Source organism: Chaetura pelagica, unplaced genomic scaffold (genome assembly GCF_000747805.2).
Source record: "Chaetura pelagica isolate M959 unplaced genomic scaffold, ChaPel_1.0 scaffold79, whole genome shotgun sequence".
Lineage (NCBI taxonomy): Eukaryota > Metazoa > Chordata > Aves > Apodiformes > Apodidae > Chaetura > Chaetura pelagica.
This window is the reverse complement of record NW_009969339.1, coordinates 324315-348933: the sequence shown is the minus strand read 5'-3', so window position 1 is coordinate 348933 and position 24619 is coordinate 324315. Positions and strand designations below refer to the sequence as shown.

General features: G+C 47.8%; 1 protein-coding gene across 1 annotated transcript; it reads left to right on the top strand.

The window, feature by feature from the left end:
* The first annotated feature begins 1543 nt into the window (after nt 1–1543).
* CYTH4 (cytohesin 4) lies at nt 1544–18892 on the top strand. Its single transcript, XM_010005744.1, has 13 exons — nt 1544–1562; nt 7588–7670; nt 9963–10063; nt 10316–10383; nt 12670–12787; nt 13159–13239; nt 13882–13994; nt 14537–14685; nt 16311–16422; nt 16870–16946; nt 17318–17389; nt 18178–18332; nt 18661–18892. Exons 1-13 carry the CDS (start codon nt 1544–1546, stop codon nt 18731–18733), a joined length of 1221 nt encoding a protein of 406 aa, XP_010004046.1. The 3' UTR covers nt 18734–18892.
* Nucleotides 18893–24619: the final 5727 nt, after the last annotated feature.

Here is a 24619-nt window from a genome sequence, read left to right as displayed (position 1 = left end):
GTTTATTGGAGCAATTTTCTTCTCCAGTAACAGCAATGAACCCATAGCATAACCACAGGTAACAGCAAACGCAAGACTGAGCAGGAGGGAAGACCATCTGTGCCTTTCTCTGTGAGGCTGAATGGCCCTAGAGCAATGAGCCTTAGCCAGAGTGTTCAGGCAGATCCTACCTTTTACATCAAGCCTCTTCAAGGCCCAGTTATTCTCTTCAGAGGATCTCAGACCAGACTCAGTTAACAGGAAGGGGGAAAGGTAGTAGCTCTTCCTTTCCTAGTGGGTCAAGGACCTTCAGCCTCACAGAAGCCTGTTCTAAATGGTGGCAAGTGTACACAGATGCTAGCTCACACAGCATATTAAGTCAGAGAGCAAGTTCTTATTTTTCTACACATGCAGTGCTCTTGCAACTCTACCTTGCTGTTTCATGGAAAGATGGTAGGAGTCAGGACCAGTTTTGCTGTCCTGCTCAAGGCCTGCTGTAAGTACAGAAGCAGCTCAGGGACCTCAGGGTGTAGACTGCCTCAGAGGTAGAGAGGAGCTGCTCCTCTACAGCTTTGGTCCTGCTGGAGGAGGCAATAACCCTGTTTGGGCATCACACCTGGTTGAAATTTTGCCTTGACCTGTTTGTTCACAGTCACTAGTTCTCCTGGCTCTGACATGGTGCTCTCCTGCACACTTCTTTTTTTCCCCACATTGCCTACATCAGAGATCTACTACATAAATCAATTAAATGCAACTAACTCAAGGGTCTGTGTACAGACTTCTGGGGCTGTGTGGAGGAAAATGAGCATCTCTCTGCCTTGCAGATGAACAGAAGTTTGTTCAAATCTGTCTGTCTAATGCCAGCTCTCCCACTGGCAGGAATATTGCTTAACCTTGAGAGAAGGTTTTTTTCCTGCTTGGATTTAGGAGGTTTCCCAAGAAAAACAGTTTGTTAAGGGGAAAAAAGGAGCAAGACTTAGACTACTAGCCACCTAGTGGGCCATGAGAGAGGGAAAAGAAGAAAAAGACTCTCTTCTCATCTCCATTAACCATGCTCCATTTTTAGTGTTCATTCCCCCACAAACTGCTGCAGAATTGACAGGAAAAATCTTTCCTTTAAAATGAAACCACTTCCCGAATCAGATGGGTTTTCTAAATCAAGAACTTCCCTTTTCTCTCCTCAGAGTATCTGAGGCAAAAGCCCAAAGTACTCTCAGCCTCTCAGTGCTCATTTCAGTCCCCTCAAAGACAGACGCGCTCAGAGCTTCCCTCCAAAAGCTGTTGGCACGAGAACGTGTTTATGGATTCCATTTCAGAAGAAGACAAGGAGCCCCTCTTAGCTGAGAGTGGCAGGCACATCCAGTTTCCTTCACTGATGCAAGCTCATGAGATGTGGTCTGAGGGACGAGGGGAGGAAGGGCGGAGCCACAGGGCAACCCGCCCCCCCTGATGCTGCTGCAGTCTTGGCCACTGGCTCCAAGCTGTTTCAGTTCTGTGAAGCATCTGAAGAAGCAGAAGGCAAGAAGTAACAACACTTTGTTGAAAACACACTGCACTCGTCAGGATGGACTTTTGTCCTGCTGGTAAGGCCTGACTGTCTTTTGCCTTGTTTTCTGTGAGGGCTGTGCAGTCAGTTTGATGGGGCAGAGCACACCATGAAGTCCCACCAGCTGGAGTGGGTGCTGCAGCTGGCAGCTGGAGGAATGAGATGCTGGAAGATCCCTGGTGGTGCAGTTAATTGCTTGTCAACCTTGAGTGCTAGGCGTGCTTTTCTTTGTCCTTGCTCTCCTGTAGGCAAACTCGTGTCACATCAGGAGAAATTTCCCCACTGATTTGAATGGCCTTTGTGCTTGAGAGTCTCTGTTGCTGGTGCTCCCGAGATGAGCTAGAAACTAACTCAGGGGCATCAAGGGTATATGTGACGCTTGGGATGAGCTCCTATAAGCTTTGGCTTCTCTTCATGCAGCTCTAGCATTGCTCACAAGTTTCTCAGTGGTGTTTCCCTGCAACCCTCAAGAGCTGGTTTGCCTTTGCAGAGCCTCTTGTGCAGTTTGGTAACCCAGTGCAACGTGCTTGCAAGGCTTTTGGTACTGGGGCCTCTCTTGCTTATGTCCATGTTAAAGGTAAATGACTGTTTTAAGGTTCTACCAACTCCAAGTGACCTGCAGGTGTGCCTGCCTGGTCCTGAAATAATCTCAAAAGGCAGATGTGGGTGGGGGGAGATGAGCCTCATCTGAGGAACTGAGAGCCAGCTCCGGTTTTATTTCCTGCTTTTGCAGCTGGTGGATAAAGTGGTTGGGATTCAGCATGGAAAGGCATACTACCAGGCAGAACATTTGTAGCCTCTGGCTGAGGAAGCTCTGAGTGTGTGTCTGCACAAAGGCAGCAACAGGGAGAGCCGAACGGGAATAGGCTGAACAAGGGCCAGGAAGAAAAGAGATCATCCTGCAATGGCTCTGCTACATCTGACTCCCTCTTCACAAGCTTTGGAATATAGGATGTAGAGCACAGAGTGAAGGGAAAAAGCAGTGCCCGCTTTCAACAACTGTTCTGCACTTTTTAGCTCCTAGGTGGGTAGCCAAGGAAAGGACATGCTCAAACTGCACACCAGCCTTGCTTCTCTGGAAAATCAGTGGGACCTCTGGGATCTGAGATCCCACCAGCATCTGGCTTTGTATGTTGGGAAAGGCAGGTCTTTTCACATCACCCAGCCCTCACCTCCTGAAAGTAACTGTAAATAAACTGTAAATAAGCAGGAGAAGCTGTGCAGGAGGATGGGGATACTTCATGTTTTGCTAGTTATTTTGAAGGGTGCATTCTACAGCAACTGAGGATCTCAGAACTGATGGTCTGGCTCAGTCATTTACTCAAATTATGTGTTACTGTGTTAATTATGCCTTTAAAGTTAGACACTTCAGTAGGACAATGAGATCCTGCTCAGGGACAGTGTGGGTTTGCCCAGCTCTGGATAGAGGCAGAGCCCAAAGAAAGGCAATGCCTGAAGAGATATGCTGGTTCTGAAGGGTATCTTTGCTCCATCCCAACCTGTTACTTAACAACTGGGTGGGAAAGTGGGTTTGTGTTATGCTGCTCTACCTTGAGAGGCAAGGCTGCCCCCAGACACAGGTTTCCAGTGACCTTTAGAGCCTTGGATGTGTTTCAAGTTTTGCAGTTATGGTGGGATTTTCCTACAGGTCAAAGCTGCACATATACCTTTTCCTGGAGTTGCTCCTACCTGGAGATACTATGGTCCTGTTAGGTACCTGTCTGCCCCAGCTGCATGCAGCTGAGACCTTTGTGTGTGGGCAGACTGCTGTCTCTGCAGTGGAAGTCCTCTTCCAGTTTCCCTCAGGACCCTCTAGTGACTATCTGGGTGAGACCACAGAGCCCGCATGCCAAATCCTTGAGCTGGGTGTGTGGGACATGGGAAAGCAGGCTTGTACCATGCTATCATGTGCTAGGATATGTGGGGTGAATGCTATAGGCAAAAGTGGCTGGAAGCGATCCTGACTGCTCTACATTGTCACATGGGACAAGGGGATCAGGAGATAACATAAATTCTTCTTCAGACAGAGCTGGAACGCGCAAATTAAACTTGCATGAGGTTCACGTTGAATTTCCTCTGACACAAGCTGGAAGAGAACTGTGGAGTGGCTGCAGGAGGGAGGCAGGTTGAGCTGGAAGGAACTGAGGAGCTGGAAGGCTTCCTGTTCTCTGCCTGGTACCAGCCTGGTACCTGGCTGGGTAGGTGATGGTTTGTACTGGAGATGACACAGCAGCCACATCAAAAAAGAAAAGGAATTTCAGATGATTTTTTTTCCAATAGACTGCCTCACCCAAGTGCCCATTGGGCTGCTGTACTTGTCTGCTGCCATGGGTGGAGGTGCTGGAGCTCTTCAGCAGCCACACTCAGAGCCCCACATTGCCTTGCAAATGGGCCAGCTGAACCTCTGCTGCTGCACTGTGGGTGGGTAACATGTGGGTCGTCTGTAACAGTGCTACAGTCATTCTTCATCATCTTCCCCTGCTGTTTCTGCAGTCTGCCCTTCCAGATCTCCTGGGTAGTCCCTGCTTTCCTCTGTGCTCCAGAGGCTACCTTCCTATTCCTATACTTTTGCTTGGGATTGAAAGCTCCAGTTGGCACCTGGATGTCTCTGCACGGCCCTTTGCAATGGGAAATGAGGCCAGCAAGCACAGCAGTACTCTCTGCTGGCCACCTGGGTACCCAGACTTTAGGGTAATTCCAACCTGTCTCCTGATGGGGAGACTGAGGACATAAATCACCACAACTGGGATTGAAGTCTGTGTTCTGAGTGACAGCACTAAAAACACAAGCCTAAGTGATTCCTTAAAAACTCTCAGATCTTTCTGTCTGGGTCTGCTCTGAGGGTGGGGAAGCAAACTCAAGAGCAGGTGCAAGCCCCACAAATGTGGTACTGATGTGCTTTCCTCTCAACATCTGCTCTCTGAAAATAAATTCATGTCCTCTCTGGAGAGGATGCTAACCAGCTTTTTTATCTTGTGTCTGAACTGGAAGACTTCAGCATTGGCTTGTCTGACAGTGTACACCTGAAATCTGCATATGTTTTCATGGGGTGCTCTTCATCTGGGTGAAATTTCCCCCTGTGCAGAGAACCCTGACCAAGGCTATGCTTCATGTGTGTCCTGACCTAGCCCTAGAGGGAAGTGGAACTTGGTGGTACTGAGGACTTTGATGAGGCCAGAGCCGTTCCTCAGTCCCCAGGTGCAGAGCTAAATTCCATCTTCCATTTCAAGTGTCTGGAGCAATCCAGGCAGTGCTTCACTCAGTGTCCCTCTTCTGCTGGCTCGGCTCATTCTCAGCATGAAGGAAGGAAAGGCAAAGCAGCTTGCTCTCATTATCTCATTGCTTCTTGCTCAGCTGCCTTTGCTGCCTTCTGTGCCTTTCTCTGGACTGTTCCCCAGACAAATCTGTGTGCACTGGCCCCAGCTGCAGACCACAACATGTGCAATAACATTGATGAACGGCCTCAAAACAGCCTTGAGCAGAGCTTTAGGCCTTCTCTTAGGGAAGCAGAGTAACATGCAGGCTCTGACCTCAGAATTATTTTCCAAAACAATCGGGGTGTAAGCTGTTTAGGAAACCTTACAAGGTCCACTCTGCACCTCAATCTACATTGCTCTGAAAGTTTGATCCATTCCTGTTTTTTTCCTTGCTATTTCACCCTTTCCAGTTTTTCTATCCCTTGCTTCCCTCCCCTTCTCCATGACTTGCATGCTTTTTCTCCCCTGCCCTCTCCATGCACACAGTCCTTCCCACACTTTTCTCATTCTAACAAACTGGGCAGGTGAATCACTTGGGAGTTGGGGTTTCAGATGTTCAGGAGGATTGAGCTATTTACAGTCTCGGTGGGGGTCTTGTGGGTGAGATGGTGTCCTTTATGAGCCTCACATCTCTTTGAGATGCTTTGGGCTGCTTCAGTAGACACAGAACAACTGAAGCAAAGCAACCAGTCACACCACAGACTTTGCTGATGGGTTGGGTGAAGAGGAGGTTCCTCAGGTATGTCCTAGTATGGTGCTTTTGTAGAAAGCAATAAAGGACAAAGGGTCTTAGTGATAATTTGTCAAGGATTCACTCCTGTGATTCTACAATTACAAGCTCCTGTAGGAGGTGAGAGAGACAGTGCTGGGGAAACAGAGAGGCTGGGCTCATCTCCCATGGATGCCAGAACTGCAGGAGACAGAACATAAGCTGGGAGGCACAGGCAGCGGGGACAGGCACAGGGCTGGCATTCAAGGGGAAGTCAGCAACCTGCCTAACGAGCAGCAAAGCCACTGCACAGTGTGTTTTTTGTGTTTGGTTTTGGTTTTCTGTTGTTTCTTTTTGTTAGGCTTTGGGGTGTTTTTTTGTTTGTTTGTTTGGTTGGTTTTTTGCTTGCCTGTTTGCATGTTTGATTGTTTTCCCCTCACACACGGATTTGGCCATTGCAAGCTGCTGGGTTCTGCAGGATTTTCTCCTCTCTTAACAGGCTCTAGCAATCAGTCAGCTTCTTTCAGCTCTTCAGGAGGGCTGATTGCAGAATTGGGAAGGGACATGGGACCTTCCCAACCCTGCCTTCATGCTGGCTCCTTGCCCAGTGCTTTCCTCCCGGAGGCTCAGCAGCCTCTCCCCAAGGAATGCAAAGCTTGGAAACAGCAGGAGGAGTGACAGAGGGAGAGTGAAGAGTGATGAAAATTATACGCTAGACTTAGCACATGGAAACTCAACCAGCCTGCAGGCTGGGGGATGGATTAGGATCAGGGAAGGCAGGTCTGTCTGAGCTGTTGTGGCCATGACAGGAAAGAAGCACATGGGCTCTGGGATGACTGCCCTTGTCCCCTTTTCCTTCTGCCTGTCTTGGCTGGTTCCTTCCCCTTTTTTCCCCACTCTTATTTATAGCAGTGGTTTTGCATATGAGATCCACACCAAGATAATTTCCAAGGCAGCTGGTGCCACTTCTCCTTTTTCCAGGAAGACAGGAGGGAGGTGCTGGGGATTTTGGCTTATGAAGCAGCAGAGCAGGGCATCCAATGATCTGACCTGGCTTCCTGGGGAAGTTTTGTCTTGCACCATTTGCTTGCAGCAAGGACCCTGACTGCAAGGTCTCCAGTGACCTCCCAGAAGCTCCAGTGCTCTCAGCCTTCTGTGAGACTCTGTTTTCAGGTGGGGCTTACCACCTGCTTTGCTTCTCCGGGGCTGCAACCTCCTCTTTCTCCTTGCTGAGAGGCTGTGCTTCACCTGGATTATATTTAGCAGCAGTGCTGTCACCCCAGTTCTTCTAGGTCTTTTATGAATCATTTTGTGGTCTCCTTGGCTCTGCTGGTATCTCTTTGACTTCCTGTACATTACAAGGAAACCTACTTGTATTTCTGCATTGTCTGTGGTCCACAGAACAACGGCCTCCTACAGATGCTCCTTCTGCAGCAAGGCTTTTATGTCCCCAGATGCTGTCCTCAAACTTGAAAAAGCTTGATTATGTCTCTTAAGCCATTTCTGTCTCTTGCTGCGGATCAATCCATGAAGCCAGTGGCTCCTCAGGGGAGGTTTGGATGTAGAGGAAGTATTCAGGTCACAGCTTTCCTGAGGTAAAAGGGTCTTGTACATAAGGATGACTGACATAAAAACCACCAAAGAGCATTTGGTAAGACCTCTTCAGGGTGCTTGCAGTGAGGAACATCAGCTGAGTAGGCAGGGCAGGTTGCAGCAGGGTTGGATCAGAGTCCAATAGCACAGTGGCTGGCTGCTGGGAGGGGTAGATGGGTCTGTGCTGTGCACTCTGCACTGAGAACCATTTGCAAGGCAAAGCTGAGGTGCAGTGGCTGCAACAGCAAGGAACAGGACGTTGGGCAACCTGGTCTAATGGGAGGTGTCCCTGCCCATGCAGGGGGGTTGGAACTAGATGATCTTTAAGATCTTTCCAACCTAAACCATTCTATGGTTCTATGAACACAGATGCTTGAACACAGAAATCAAAGTTGCTGTGGCAGCACCCTAGGAGAGGATAGATGCTAACAGGTTGAGGCAGCTTTTCCTATGATATGTTGATTACCTGTACTATTCTCACAGGCATTTATTTGTTCTTTCAGGGTCAAATGACTTGAGTGAGGCTGAAGAGGTTGAAATAGAGGCGATCAGGCAGCACAGACAAGAGCTTTTGGAGGACATTAAGGTAAGGACCATCCTGTTCCTGCTGTCTGCCTAGCCTTCTCAAAACTGTCTTCACCAAAAAATGCCTTCATGTAACAGTCCAGGCCATGAAGAAGTGCTCCTGCACAAGAGACATTTGGTCTGGCATGATCCAACTTGAACCCTGAGCTTCAAGCTGCCCTGGCATATTTGCCACCAGTGTTCATCTAACCTGTGGTGTTCTCTGCTGCAGGAGTCCTCAGCTGCCATAATGGGATATTTGGGAAAGGCTGGGCAGCTCATTAGCAGGGAAGAATTGCACATTAGGAACAAAGAAATTAGTATGACTTTACTAAGTCATCTTGGCAGTGATCTGGCTCAGGATTTATGATTATTTTCATTATTGATTATCTGCTAATGACGTATCAGTCCTAGTTACCTCCTGCATCCCCCTGTGTTTTTCAAGGTTTTGTTTGGTTTGTGGACCTCTGACAAGTCCTCCATGAAGGATCCTGTCTCTTTAGAGAGGTGTAATGGCAGCACTTTCCACTCATCTTTCCATGGTTGAATAGGCTTTTCTTCTTTTCTTTTAGCAGACCCAAACATTTCTCCACTGACTCCTAAAATGTCTGAAAGTGACAGATTCAAAATTAGTCAGTAATGCCACATCACAGTGGTATCACAGTCACAGTTCTGCATGGTGCTGTAGACTTTCAACTCTGCTCTGCCTCCACGACCATGAAATGTGGGCTCCCATTTAAGAGAGATTATGGCACAGAACCTTTGGACTTGCACTGATTTTCCCATGACATGAAGATGTTCAGGTGCTTGGGGAATAAGGACAATATTTTCTTGCATAAAGGATTAAGCCAAACTACCTGTAATTTCTCAGCTTCCAATATTTATCACCCCTGCTGCAAAATCAGAGTGGTGCCTTGTCTCTTCTTGAAAAACATGCTATGAAAGTATGTGTGTGTGGTTTGCTTGTCTGTGGTTCTTATCACTTCAATTTTCAGAATAGGCATGGACACTGGAGGAGGCAGGGTACTTGAATAGAAATACTACATTTGTTGCCCACTATGAGCAGAGAGAAGCTGCTGGACTACAGACCACACAGACACATACTCTAAATCCCAAAGCCATTAGCCAGTGGAGTATGCATTGTCTGGTGGAGCTGGATGAGTTTAGGTCAAAAGGTACCTAGAACTAGAGAAATCTACATATGGCAATACCCTTAAACACAAAGACCTGAGGGGATGTCTGGAGGGGTAGAAGGAGGAAGGGGAGAGGATGGGTTGAGGCTTGCCTATTACACTGCCAAAAGGCAGCAGGGAATAAAATAACAAAACTGATAATAATTTTAAATTCAGGAGCTAAGATCACAGCGTTGTTACATTTTTGCAATACCTGAAGCTTAGTAAGGAGCACTCCCAGCTCTGGAGACTGATGAAACACAGGAGAATGAAGGCCAAACCAAAACTGAAATCCAGAAGCTCATTTAAATTATGGCATATTACATACTGCAACCACATCCTCCCTCCTTGTTGAGTCAGGATCTGTCATAAAACAAATCTTCTTCCCTGCCTATTCTGGCTTGCATGAGGAAGAATTTGGGTGATTCCTAGAAGACAGCTGTGATGCACTCAGGCTCTGAGGGAAACCATAACCACAGGATGGAAGCAGGGAGATGTAGACATCTTCACTGCCTTGGTAAGACAGAATATCTAGCCAAGGTGGCCACAGTCTGTCATTGGCTTAAAGGAAACTGGATTATACAATTCATTTGAAAAAAAAATTGGCAGGAATGACTTGTCTTTTATGCCTCCTCTCTTCTTTCTTCTAACAGGTATCTGTTCACTGTTATTTGAACAATAGGTGCCTGGAAAACTGTATTTCACAGTGTGGCCACTTCAGGTTCATACTGACCTCCCAGTTGCTGGTTCCACTTCCCCTTTCCTGGATGTGTAGCAGGTCTTATGCAAAGTAAAAGCCAGAAGGAAACGGGCACAATGGAAGATATTTCACATGTGACATTATTTGAGGAACTGAAATCAATGCTGGAGTGAGTTCTCTGACTCTCCACACTGGCTAGGCTTCACTTAACAAACCTGATTAACAACAGACATGAGAACATCCTTCTGATTCTGTTTCAAATTATTTTCAGCTTAAATCCAGCAGTCACTCCAGAGCAGTGCTCATTTCATAAACATCCTTGGCTGGTCGTGATATCTGACTTGTCCTTTTCCTTTGATTGAGGAAAGAAGTAAGACATGCTCTGTATTTGTCCACTGTTTTTCCTTTCATCACCTTCATCCTCCAGGTATTTCTTTTGCAGAAGCTGAAGGAAGAGATTGCTGAAGTGTTTGCAGAAATTGAGTGTTTCCAAAATGCAGAGGAGATGCCAAAGGCAGACAATAATCCTGGGGAGCAAATCAGGCAAGTGGGACATGATCAGTATTCCTTTGTTTAGAAAGTCTCTCTCCTGGTGTTGAGAAAACAAAAATACCAAGATCTGGATCACAACAAGGACAGGGAAATGAGACCAGGAATGCCCTTCTCTCCTCTGAGATTCTCTTTATTCCTGGATAGTCAGATACCTGTCCTTGAGATTTCTGAGTTACCTCGTGAGTGAACTGAAACATGGCTCTTTCTTCTAAGTTTGCCTTTCCTTCTTCTTTGTGTTTACAGCAAACTGTCAGAGAGGGATAAACTTCTGTCCCTGGGCCGGAAGAAATTCAATATGGATCCTGAAAAGGTAGGATTTGCTCATTTCGCCAATAAGGGTAAAGCTGGGAAGAAGAGCTTCTGTTGGCTAACTTGTCCAGTTGCAGCTATCCATGCCAAGGGAACTAGGGCATGGGACTGTAGGGCTGGTTTCCTACCTCACAAAGGCTCCAGTTAGTACAAACCTCCTTCCTGTCACTGAATAAGGTCTCCTGATATGCTCAAGCTGTGTTGCCTCTTCCCACCATGATCCTATAGGCCATCCCATGGGATGTAGCCCAAAACTAAGAGAAATAAAGACAGGATGGTTTAACTGTCAATAGGTCAAGAAAGCCTAATCTCCTTCAGCCCAGCTCTTCTTGTCTGTGAGAGGCAAAGAACGGCCCATAGTGGAGGAGGCTGAATTAAGATGAGCTGTTTGAGAGAGTGCCAGGTTCCTTGGCTCATTTATAATGCAAGAGGACAATCTGCCTCTGTCATTTTGGAAGTAGTTTTGGTAGTACTGGTTGGACTGTGGAGTGAATCCAGGTTTTCTACTTTCTGGGACCATGACCAGTGGGGTTCTGACTTCAGTCCTCTGCAGAAAGCTCTAAGATTGTCATGAATAAGTAGAGAAGATGTGAAAAAGACAATTTCCCCTTCTTTCCTCCTCACTGGTGGACCTTTTTTTTTGAGCTCTGTAAGGAAAACCACAAGCTGTGACTGAACAATTGCTCATCACCAGCTAACAACCCCAGCCAGCATCTTGGGAGGCTGTTGGTCTGAGTGACAGCTTTTCATGCTTCCTCCTCTGTCCTGCTGAGACCCTCAAGACAGTGTCTTTTCCCCAGTGTCTGTGCCACAGCTGGAGTGCTTGCCAGTCCCCTAGACATCCCTCTGCCCATGGGAGCTGTCTCAGAGCAGTGATATCAGTACTTACAGCCTGCCTGAGAGCAGGTTTCATTTTGCTTTTCCACCTGACCTTGGTTTGAGGCCCTAGAGGCATCTCTCTTTGGCACTGTGCCATGCTGTGCAGAAATACCTGAGCTAGTTCTGACCCAAACCAGTTGGTTCAATACTGATCAGCCTGATCAAAATGCTATACTGTGTGCCTATATTGCTTTGACTTTAGAAAAAGCATATGAGGATCTCTCTTTATTGCTCCCCTTCTGCTACACGTCACAGGCTGAGAGGTGCTGCAATCCAAGGAACTTGCTTTGCCCCTCCTTGCTAAGGTGACACTTCATCCATGCAATGCCATATCTTAGGGTTCCTGTCTCCAAGATCTCAGGACAAGTTCCTGAGGCTAAAGGAGGCAAGCGTCAGCAATCCAGCTGAACAAAACCTTCTGGGAGAAACATTTTCTTCTGGAAAATGGAGCCCTATCCTCACTGCAAGGCTTTTCAAGATTAAATTGAATTTACCGAAATTCTGTCTGGGGAAAAAGAAGGAAAATAATGTGGAAAAACCTCACAAATATTTCAATTTCTTCTTTCAAAACTCCTTTTTCTTTGGGGCATTTTAGAAATAGTTTCTTATATATTACAAGGCAAAGTGAGTCGATTCTGTTGAAATAGAACATTTTGATGGATCTAAAACAATTTTCATTCCTTTATTGTATTTTGTGAGGGGAATTGCAATGTGGTCTGGAGAATTGCAGTGGGTTTTGGATATTGCTAAGAACCTGAACAAAATCTCAACTTTCTGTGACTTTGAAAATCATTAAATTTCCTCTAAAATAGTATTTACTCTTCGCACAGCCCAACTCAGTCTCTCTATTTTTCATTAAAAAAAAACATACTCCATCCTTGCAGACTGACTGCCCACTTTTCTGTTCTGTGGCATAGAAGAAAATAATTTTGCATTGTCTTAAGCCTTTATTTATGTCTGAAGGCATTTTTTAATTATGTATTTTTTGTAAACAAACATTTTTTCTTAAAGTGAATTTGGAAAAAAAAAAAAAAAAAAGACATTCAGGAACAGAACACTGAGATATTTTTACTGAAAATATTAAAATGAATTAACTACTTTTACTTTGCCTTAAATCTACTGAGCTTTTGGACTTTTAACCTTCATTGCCCTTTTTCTCTTTGCTTGAGTTTCCATCCCAGCAAAACATTTATCCAAATCTAGGGATGAAATGGAAGTTGGACTGACCCAGCATGGTGGCTGAAGAGGGATGGAATAAGGGTGGCTGTGGTCTCCCATGAAGAGGCTGCAGAGTAACAAAGGAGGCAACATCATCAAAGCCAAAGAAGGCTGAGATCAAGTTGTTGGGGTCCTACTTTCTCATCAGCCCACAGAGCTGTCTTACTTCGCTGGCTTCCTCCTCTTTTCCTGGATACAGTACCTGACTGAGCACAAGGTGTTGTCCTCAGACCTGCAGGAGATTGCCAAATTTCTCCACAAGGGTGAAGGCCTGAACAAGACAGCCATTGGGGATTACCTGGGTGGGAGGTGAGCAACCCAGCCAGGATGAGGAGGCCCTGTCCTGCCTAGCCCCTTTCAACTACCATCTTAGATGAGCCCTGGCACACCTCAGTTGGGTGCTGGGGTTGAATGTACCTCCAACTGCAGTGGGCTGGGTGGGCAGTGCACCCCAGGTGGGGGGCTTTGGAGTCTGGCTAAGGCTGGCTGTATGGGCTACCCATCCTTCTGCCTGCAATGGGGTCAGTCTTCCCAGACAAGTGCATGTATCTTGGCTTTTTATTAGCCAGAGGGGAAGTGGAGGGTGGGATTGAGCCAGGTACATGTTATCACAACAAGGGGCATCCAGACTGAGTTAGGGTCAAAACTCTTTTCTGACCTTTTCCTTGTGTCCTCTCCAGGGACCCCACAAACATTCAGATCCTCCAAGCCTTTGTGGCATGTCACCAGTTTGCCAACCTCAACCTGGTGCAGGCGCTGAGGTGAGTGACCACGCAGGACGCAGGGGATGGAGCAGGAGCCTGCTCAGCCACTGGGTCTTACCACCCGGGGAGGTTATGGAGCCCTGCTGGGCTGGAACAGGGATTTCCAAGGCCCTGCTGTGTGTGTTGGCTCTCAGACGTGCTCTGTGAGGCGTTAAAGCCTTTTTCTGAGGGAACTCTTTCATGGCCCCTTGACTGGCCTGGCTGTATGCAGAGAAGATGGGGAAAGCAAGGTGGGTCATCATGGCTTTGGTGCTTGGGGGAATGGGACAAGTTATTTTTCGCACCAGGAAACAGGCCTGTCTACAGTGCCCATTATGTCAGTGAGAAAGTGACTGTCTTATGGCATCCTGTTTTCTGATAGGCCAGCCTCCTGGTGAGGCTCTCTCTGGAGGTCTCTACTAAGGAACAGGAGGCATGATTTCCAAGATACTAAGTCCTGCTGCCTCTTTTTATTGTGCTTGAGGCTGTTGAGCCCAGGCAATTTACAGAGGAGGAGACCTCCTGCTTCATGCACCCTCTTGTCTTCCCAGTGTGATGGGATTACTTGTTTTATTTTTATGGTGTCCCAGGGGTTGAGGGAAGGGATAAATGGCCCTTGCACACAATCTGACTAACCCTCTGGCATGCTGCTCCTGATAGACAGTTCCTGTGGAGTTTCCGGCTGCCTGGGGAAGCGCAGAAGATTGACCGGATGATGGAGGCCTTTGCCAACTGGTACTGCAAGTGTAACCCGGGAGTATTCCAGTCCACAGGTAGTTACGGGGAGAAAAAGGCCTATGAAGCTGAGCTCCACTGTTTGCTAGAGACAGGAGCCTTCCTTTTCCATTCACAAATCACAGAGGGTGGAACCCTGGACATTTCCTCTTAAGCTGAAGGAGGCAGCCCAGTTCCTGTGAAGCTTTTCAATAGGCTGAGGGTCTTCAGTCCTCCTTTTGCTACTGTGCTCCAGTCTATCCCCATGGGCAATAGACTGGACAAGTGATCCCAGCCCCTCATTGCAGCAAGGAGAGCACTGACAGACACGGGTCTGTAGAAACTTTGCTGCTGGCAAAGCCATTATCAGACCAAATCTATCCAACTTGCCCCACTACCCTGAGGGGATGGAATCACCTCCATCATAGGAAATCAAGTCTGTCTCTCTTTTAGCAGAAGGGACATCTCCCTTTTCCTCCTACAGCTGAGAGGATGATGCTGTTCTCCAGTGACTGGACACAAAGCTACCTGTTAGGGTGTGGATTGATCTGCTCTCTAAGACAAGTGCCACCCATCCTGTTTGTTTTTTTCTCATTGCCAGATACCTGTTATGTACTCTCCTTCTCTATCATCATGCTTAACACCAGCCTGCACAACCCAAATGTGAAAGACAAACCCCCCTTTGAAAGGTTTGTAGCCATCAACAGAGGCATTGACAATGGAGGAGACCTGCCAGAAGAGCTCTTAAAGGTAAGAAGACCTCCTATTTTCTCATCAGTCCCTCTTTTCTTTTGGCTTGGGGTCCACTGAGAAGCAAAGGTACACAGGCCTGCTGACCTTCTACCATACGAGGAGATGGGTTGTGTGAGGAAAAAGGGCAGTTTGTACAAAAGCAAAGCTGGAAAATGTGGAAAACGCTTCGGAGAGGGGCTGTGTTGGTGAGGACATGGAGCAAGAGAGGGGGGGCAGGAGACATTCAGGGAACAGCACTATTATTTTTAAGAAAGTTTGTGTTTCTAGTGTGTCCTTGTGGAAAGAGGAACAGATACGGTTGCTGTGTGAAAGAGGAAGACACAAGTTTTGTGTGTCCGTGTGTCACGTAGATATGAGGCTGTGTGAATGGGGCACCCACCTCTGTGGGAGGCAGCTGGGCATTGGACTCTTTTGGCCAGCTTTGAAAGTCCCAGCCCCTAAGGGGACCGTCTGTTTCTTGTGTGTCTGTGTGTGTGAGAGGCAATCTACAGTGGCCCACATTATTAATCCCTTACCTAAATGTCTCAGCTGATTCTAGTATTCACATCAGTCAGGACACCAATGCCTGACCTCTCTTACACCAGGATATATCTTTGAGTAAGCAGAACCAACAAGTCCCAAATGGGTGTCAGGATCTCTTCCAGAATCTCTTCCAACATCCATAAAGCTCTCAGCAGGCCTGTGATGTCTCTGATGCCAGAGGATGAAGATGCAGAGGGAGACAGAGAGACATGGGATGAACCTATTAGTAAACCTGAAGCTACCATTTTCCCAAAGGCTCAGTAGGCAAGGAACCTCTGCCCTGTGAGACAAGATAGATGTGGACATCCTGCCTGCATGAGTCTAGCTTCACTTAACCAGCCTGGGGAGAATAACTTATGTATTATGTCAAAGAGGCTGCTCACATCTCACACTTGAGTTTTTTGAGCAGCATCCCTTCAGGGTGAAGGCTCCAGAATGTTGTTTCTTCCAGGCAATTTGAGGGAAGCTACAGGAGCCTGTACTCTCAATTTTTCTCTGGGATTTGAGTAATAAATGATGGCAAATCCAATGTTGTGAGCAACATTTTGGTACCCCTTTAAAGCTGGTAACCTGCCTCCCTGTCACTCTGCTGTTATGAATGTCACAGTGTCCCTCTCAGTGGAAATGCCTCGGTTCTATGAAATATGCTTCCTGGTGGTCATGCAGATGTGTGTATTGGTCTCTACATGCAAGTTCCTAGCAGAGCTTTTGACACTACCAACCCAGGACCTAAACAGAGCTGCAGTCTCTGCTGTGTTGTTCCCAGCACTGTCTCAGTGCTACCCACGGCAGAACGCATGTGACATGCTGGGGTCAGTCATTGCAGCCTCTTTTGACAGGAGTGCCCACTTCTATGTCTGTGGCTTTCCAAAAGGGGTCTCTTTTTTTGACACAGGAAGCAGAAAAGAGCTGGTGATTCCCCTTGAGATCCTGCAAGGTGTAGACTGAGGCCTGTTGTACCCCCAGTGCTCACCCCTCACCATCCACCCCTTTGCCCCTGTGGAAACAGAGTGATGAACCAGATAGACCTGGGAGGGTTGTGTACAAACTTTTGTCAGAAATCCTTCTCTCTTTTTCCCCTCACCAATGCCCTGGGGCAGAATCTGTTTGAAAGCATCAAAAACGAGCCCTTCTCCATACCTGAGGACGATGGGAATGACCTCACACATACTTTCTTCAACCCTAACCGTGAGGGCTGGCTCCTGAAACTAGGTAAGGGGGAGGATGCCCCTGGCACCTCTGAATTCCCTGCCTCCAGAGATGTCCCCCAGGAACCCACCAGCATCTCCACCCTCCTCCACTACAGTCTGCTGTGGTGGGGAGAGGCTGACACCTGCTGTTGAAACCAGCAGCCTACCCTCTCCTCCCAGGCTCCTGCAGACTCCAGCTGCTCAAAAAGGGATTTAGTCAGATATCCCTCACCCCCTCGCCTCCCCATTTTTCCATCAGAGTAAACCTGGCTCCCTGTGTGTGCCTGTGCACAGTCCGGCATCACCAACAGTGAGCACCAGGGTTGGTTGCTTCCTTAGGGCTGATCTACAGGGAGAGCTGGGAGGCTGTGCCTGTGTGTGCATGGCTGGAGCTTGGGAGAGCGGGGGTAGGGACACAGGAGGGGCAGCAAAATAGGTGCTAATGGCTTTTGGACCTCACTGCCTTTAGGAGGACGCGTGAAAACCTGGAAACGCCGTTGGTTCATTCTGACCGATAACTGCCTGTACTACTTTGAATACACCACGGTAAAGGCTTAACTCCTGGCTGGGAAACTGTGTCCTGGGTGGTAATGAGCCTCTGAGGGGCCAGGGAAGAGCAGAGGGTAGGGGGCAACTCCTCCAACCCTGTGCTCTCAGACCGAACTCAGACCTCTTCTGTCTCCTGTGATGTTTCCTCACCTCCGGTGTGGAGGAGGAGGGAGGCTGGACACTGCAGCTCTCACTGAGATCTCCTCTTAACAGAGCTTCCCATTGTGGAAATGGAGGTGGACTCCCCAGGCATATGCTGCCCTTGTCACCTTCACAAAGACACTAGTATGGGAAAACAGAGGGGCTGTAAATAGTAGCAGAGATATGCGGAGCATGCTGAGTGTTAATTCATGTTCCTTTGCCTTCAGGACAAAGAACCTCTGGGCATTATCCCCCTGGAGAACCTGTCAGTCCAGAAGGTGGATGATCCCAAAAAGCCAGTAAGGCTCCTTTGCTTGGTACTCTGCCAGCACAGGCTCTCAGGCTGTAAGAGGGAAGAGAGGGTGGACACACTCTATGCTTACTATGCTTCTCAGAGGGAAGGTGCTGTTCCACACTGCTTTGTCCCCCCTTCCAAACATGGCAGTATTTAAAAGTTACTGTATTTTACCAGGGAAGATCTGGTGTGAACAGAGATGTATCCTTTGGCTGGGTGCATCATATGTGTTCGTGTGTATCTGTGTCTGTGTAGGGGGGCAGATAATGAGTGCACACAGCTGACTCCCCACACATTTTGCACCAGGGGATGTGGGTTCAACTTATCTTCCCAGGACTCTCCATGATGAAGTACAGCATATGTAGACCAGATAGTGTTACAGTGTTAGGAAACTTGCCCAGGAAGTGGCAGTCTTTTTCTATGCATCTTTTATGGATAATCACTTTTTGATGTGGCATTACCTTGGGAGGACTGCCTTCTGTGCACACTGTCTGTGTGGTGGCAGGCAGGAGGGAGGATGTTCATGAGTGGAGCAGAATGACAGATCCCATAAAGTATTTTCTGGTAACTGTTGATGCTCCATCTCTCCAGAAAACGTTTAAGTGTCCCTTTACCTAACAGTGGGGGCCTGGAGATGTGACTCAGAGTATAATTCTTGACTCTGTTGCATTTCAGAAACAGAATGCTCTCCTCCCCTTTGGAAGCTCTCTGAGCCTGTTACCCATGGTTGAAGGCAGCACTGTTTCCTTGGTCCACCCTGTCCTCCCCTAATGCTTCATTTTACTCCAACAGAACTGCTTTGAGCTCTTCAATCCCAAATGCAGAGGGCAAAAGATCAAAGCCTGCAAAACAGATGGGGATGGGAAGGTGGTTGAAGGCAAACATCAGTCCTACAAGATCTCAGCAGCCACACCAGCAGAACGTGATGAGTGGATTGAGGCAATACGGTGAGGAGAGCAGAACTGGAGGCCTGAGCTTGCCTTTGCTCAGCCCCAGGGACAAATGGTCATGAAGTTGATTTGGCTACCAGAGCTTTAAAAAGGGGGTGGAAAGAAGTGTTTGCAGTCTAGAAACTGTGGCATCTCCTGACTTCAGAGTGTTTCAAGGTCCCTTCTGGAGAATCTCTAGTCACAGCTGAATTCTCTGCTGTGAGTCTGCAGATCTCCAGTCCTACATTTTGGTGAATGGTCTCTCTGTGCAAGTTCAGTTAGGTTGCCTCTGCTGTTCTCCAGCATTAAATATCTTACCTTTACTCTGATTTCTTCTTATTTCCAGGACTAGCATCACACAGGATCCTTTCTATGATCTGGTCTCTGCCCGTAAGAAAAAGATTGCCAGCAAAAACTGAGGACTAACCTGGTGACTGGCAGCAGGAAGATGAGGTTGTTGGACAGCTTCCCTTCCACACTGGATTTTTCCAGTGAAGAAATTTGGGAGCATTGGTTCCCTCTGCCTCCCACTTGGCAGGAAGATGATGGACAGGACAACTCGCCAGATTTGCTTCTTCCCTTTCCAAACTGAAGGCAGAGGTGCAGTGTGCAATCCCCTGAGGACTGTCAGAACCATGGACATGGTGTTTCCTATGTCCAACTCAGGCATGTAGGACAGGATTTGAGGAGAGACAAGAATGTCTCCAGGATGTCTCCAGCCCCTCCCACCATCAAACCAGGCCTGGAGATTTTTCTGGGAGGAACCATGTAGATGCTCTAGGAGCAGTAAAGCATGGACCAGTCAGGTGCAGTGCAAAAAAGCTCCAGTGGTTTCTTTTCCATGAACAGATGTGTAGTTGTTGTGGAGAAGGGACCACTAATGTTTAAGAACCCTCCTGTGAAACAAGAGGCCAGGGAAGATAAGAAGCCCTGTGTTCAGAAGAGCTGTTCAGAGAGATAAGAAGCTGTCTCTATCTCTCTCTACAGCCATGAGGGTTGTAATTCTGGGAAGTCCCTGCTCTGTAGCTGGTTTTAGAAAGTTAAAAATGTTGGATTAAGAGATACAGGGTAACTAAGTGACGAGAGGCTCCAGGAAGGTGGCTCTAGGTCTTTTGCCTGTGTTTTGGGGCTCAGGGACCACCACAGGTCTCCTTAGGGAAGAAACCCAAACACTAGCTCTCCTTCTGGCTGGTGGCTCCCCAACACAAATTCCTTCCTTGCACCATCCCAGGGGCTTGAGCTTTTTATCTGAAAGACCTGCAGCCAGAAAACACACACACACACAGGGGTTTTGTCTCTTGTGTCATAAATAAATAGATAAACACAAGAAATAAAAGTTCCTGTTCCGTCCTTTACCTTTCGCGTCTCCTCGAGTAAACACCGGGGCTGTCCCAGCCTCTTGCCTTTTTTCCTTCCTGCAGAGGGCTCTATCTGCCAGGCAATCCAGAACGGGGCCAGCACAGCCCGATTATGCATTCTGGTTATTTTTGCCCGAGTCACAGGAACGTTGAATTAATGTCAAGAGGCAGGGAATGTATCTCGGAGCTGAAGCAGACGCTCACCCTGGGGAAGGAACGTGAAGGTTTTCTTCTCCTCATGCCTCTCCTGCCTTGAATCTCTGTGTCACTGGTGTGATACGGAGTGAGTTTGCTGCCTGCTGCTCTAGAGCACATGTGCACGGAGGCAGGGTCCTGTCCAAAGGTGGGAGGAGAAGTTGAAATCTGGCTCCCTTAATCTTGGCAGCATCTCTAAAATATGTAAGAGAAATATCAATATGCATTTGGTTGGTAAAAGATGTCCCAGAGCCTAGGGTTTGGGAGAGAAATGTCTGCTCTAAAGTCAGGTTCATGCTCTGTGTGACAGAAGCCATCAAAACATAGCCTGGAGCTACTTTTCTACCCACAAGCTGGTGGTTGGGTGAGGGAATCCAGGCCAAGACCTCACTAGAATTTACCTGGATCATTACTTTGACAGCAGGGTCTATCCAAGCTTTTCCCAGTCCCTTCTCATCCCAAATGCTTGCAATTCTCTTCAGGTTGTCTATGCCTTTCCTCCTCCCTTCTTCCCCCAAATACACATGCATTGCAAAGCAGAATTATTCCTAGTGGGGACAGGGTGGGGAGGACAACTTGTGAGAGGTGAAACAATGCACAGAGATGGGCAATTATGTCATCTCCATCCATTAAACTAACCACAAGAGTCAGGTGGAGATGGACCAGGTTTTCTCTCTCCTGGAAACTGAAGTAGAGAAAGAGACAGCAGGTTTGAGTTTCTATTGCCTTTCCTTAGCTCCAGAACTGAAAATCCAATTCCAGACTCCTTGCCATACCGTGCCCAAATCTCCTCAGTGCCATGAACACAGTGGCACCTGGTGTTGCTCACCAGCGACACACACAGTCACTCACTGGGCGCTGTTCCTGACCTCATGCCTGCTGAATACCAGTGCATTTGGTATTGGCCAAGGTGTCTCAGATCAGGTCTATAAAACGACCATTCACTCATACCCATGTGCTTTGCCAGCCATGCTTGGAGTCCTGGCAAATTTACGATGGGAAAGACTTGTACAACTAGTGTGGCACCACCAGCGAACGTGTTGCTGGCCACCACCACACCTTCCTGTTGCTGAGGGCCACTGCATCACCACACACATGAATGCAGACACACAGACATACACAGACCCCTTCAGGTACTAAATTTGACATTGCTGTCTGGTAGGTGTGTTCCCCTTTCTCATCATCAGCAGCACATGTGCCTCACATAGACATTCATTTATCCCCTGCCTGCCTAAGGACTCCTGCACACACCCAGTAATTCATTTTCATAATAAATGTCCATCTATTTTAATAAAAGGTCTGGCAGGGGAATATTGCAGATTTGTGGAATAAACCACATCACTGCATCCTGCCTCCTTCCCCCTTCTTCCCTTCCCCCTGCCTCTGTTTATCAGCTCCTTTTTGGAAAGCTACTACATTTTTTAAAGGCTTTCTAGAAATTGTTTGCAGTGACAGAGACAGAGCATCTGTGAGGGGAGCCAGCAGTCTCAGTCAGCACAGCTTAGGTACCCAGCAAAAGGTAGAGAAAAACTCTGGGAGGTGGAGGGGAAAGGCAGCATACAGATGGAGACAGGCTGGACTGAATTATGGATTCAGAACCCATCAAAGGGCATGAGTTGAACCTGTCATTTTCCAGGAGGTAAATACCCTTGATGATGGGAGCTCATGAGCAAATAGAGGCCAGTAGGAAAGCAAGAGTCTGCAAGAGAGTTGGTGAGGGGTGGTGGTCAGTGGCGGGGTGGGAGCACTCATTTGACATACAGTCCCTGCCTGGCAGGCCTGAAACTGCTCAGCTGTGTGTCACACACTCTTCAGCACTAAAGGAAAATCGAGCAGCTGTTTTCTGCTAGCAAAACAGGCTCTCTGGAGTGGGACTGCCAGGCTTTCAACTCCCTCTGATACACTGCATGAGCCCCCGCACCGCAGCAGTGCAGGGACTGCCAACAGGAAGGGTCAACAGGTTTACCAGCTTTTCCATAAATGTGGAGGAAAAGAAGGCTGTTTCAAGGGCCTCAGAGGGATGAAAACCAAACTTCATACCCACTAGGATCAGACACTTGTATGGAAGGGAGCACAGCCCCATGGTATGGGAACTGGTTTGAACAGTGCAGTCAGATTTGTGGGTCCAACAGGAGCAGTTCTTCCTGTTTCCTGTCCTTTATGTTTGGTGGTTGGAAAGCAACTTGCTACCTGAGGATGAGGGATCCACTGAAGTACTTCCTCTTAAAACTTTCTTTGAATATGCATTTCATACAGAAAGTCCAGAGCACAAAGCTAGAGGGCAGGATGGCTCTAAAGGCACCATGGCCTCTCAGCTGCACTTTGCTCTGGGTCACTTCTCTCTCCAGCCTGACAGAGGACCAGTCTAGGGGGCTGGAGGAAGCCCACGCAGACTGGGGTTGAGACCTGGCCAGGGTTTCTTGCAGTGACACTGCTGTCACATCCATAGTGGCTCTGCGACAGGCGTGTGCAGCTGTTTCATCTTGCCATGCCATTTCCAATCCTGCTGCCTCCTGGTGATGAAGATAAATGTGGCCTGTCCTAGGTTACCACTTCCCCGTGCACGTGTGCCTGCATGCAGACATCAGTCTGCTCCTGAAAGCTGGTGCTACCGGGCTAACTGCAGGGAGGCTGCGTATGGTGGGACAGAGGGCTCTGCAAGGAAGGACTCAGGGAGGGTGGAGGAGTCTGGGTCTTGTGAGGGCAGCTGATGAAGAAGGGCTTGCAGGTGAAAAGAGCAAGGCTTTCACCTCAGCTCCAGAGCAGGGGCAGCACAACTGACAGCAACAAGTAAGATACGTCATCAGGAAGAAATTCTTCACTCTGAGGGTGGTGAGACACTGGAACAAATTGCCCAGAGAAGCTGTGGCTGCCCCCTCCCTGGAAGTGTCCAAGGCCAGGTTGGATGGGACTTGGAGCAATCTGTAAGGGAAGACTGGAGATCACAGTGGAGCAGGGAAGGGCAGTCCTTCCCCCAGCATGTGGGGAGAAGCAGACAGGACAGACTGCAGTGAGGTCTACAGAGACTGTAGGGCACCTGCCCCATGGAGGCTACATGAATGGGAACACAGGCTTTCACCTGGAGCAGAATTTGGGGAAGGACTCTGGTGGTTATGCTAAGGTGAGGCATTTGAAAGTCCCCTCTTCCTTCTGAGGTATTTGTTTGACCTTAAGGGACCTACAGGAAAAACATTTTCTGCTGGCTCTTTAACTGTGGTGGGTACAGCAAGGTTCCTGGGGTTGGCTGAAGAGGTAATGATTTGTGCAATTAATGTCTAATCAGTTCTATGAATATTTATTGCTAGTCAGCAAGCTTCTGAGTGACAGTGAAGTCTCTTCTGACTGGAATCACATTCACAGGTAAACCACAACCTCCTCTGGGGTTCACAGACCTTCCACTGGGGCAAAAGGCCCAAAAGGTATAACCATCCTGCTGCACATGGGAGGCATGTGGGCAATGTGCACATGGGAAAGCACATTAAATTCTTTCTTGGAGGAGGAAAAACTGGGGTTTTAAAATTGACTGGCTGGGGAGAGACACCTTGAAATAGTCTGATATATTAAAAAACTTAACCCATGACTGAGTCTGAGCTTGTTCTTCGTGTGTGTGTTCTTTCTCATTTATCTTCTATTGCAACATGGGAGAGAAAATAAAAGGAGAGCAATACAAATTGCACCTGTTTGAAAAGTCTTGTAACAGTCAGGGATTTCTTGGAGATTGTAGTTGATCCTTCTCCCAATATGGCATAAACTGTGCAGAAAGCTAGTGTTGTGTGTCTTAAAGAAATACTATTTTTGGGGTTTTCTGTCATCATCAGAAATTTGACACTTCTTAAATTTGCCCACATATATGGCCCTTTCCAGAACCCCCTGTTCTCTCCTTTTACTTTCCCACTGCTCTAATACTTTCACCTCATTTCTTTCTCTGGATTTTCTTTCCCATGGTGACTTCTGTCCTCTGTGCTTTGCTCAGCCCTCTCCTCACCACTGTCCTCTCACTGTCAACAAATCCACTTCTTCCCTTTTCCTGGTGAGGGATGCTGCCTCTCCTGCCCCCCTGCTCCCCTAACAGACTCAGTCTGCCTTGGCAGAGCTCTGGGAAAACCCCTTATTATGAGTGAAAAGTGAGTTACTAAACCTGAGCCAAACTCTTCAGCTCCTGCTGCTCACCTGCAGCTGGGTTTGTGCTGGAGGCACTGCCAAGAGCCTGTTATTTCCTACATGAAAAAAATACACAGCCCTCCCTGAGAAAGAAGAGCCACAGATAACAGTGATTTGCCCATTTCCTGCTGCCTTCTGAATGGCAAAAACACCCCAAATTCCAGTAGGGCTTCCAGCACTCAGCAGAGGGAGAGGGACAGAGACAGCTCTGCACATTTTCACTTTCTGCATGGGAAGGATCCTGTGGCTTTTGGTGGTGTGGTAAAAGAAAGATCCTTCGAATTGAAGGTTCCCTTCCTCTCATGTGGTGATGCTTGGCCTTGAGCCAACAAAGGACTGAGAAAGTACAAAGATGGGAGCCAATATAGACCAAGAATATACGGGAAGGTATCAGGGGAGGGAAGAAAAGGGAGTGTTGGCAAGCCTGAAATAATTATCACCATATACAACAAGGGCTCTGTTCTGCAGAGTTCTGCTTGTCTTGCTGCAGTCCTTGACTTTCCTCATCAGCTGCTCCACCATGCTCTAGATCTGTGATTTCAATACCCAGGAGCTAATGATCTGCTTGGCCTCATCTGCAGAGGGAATTCA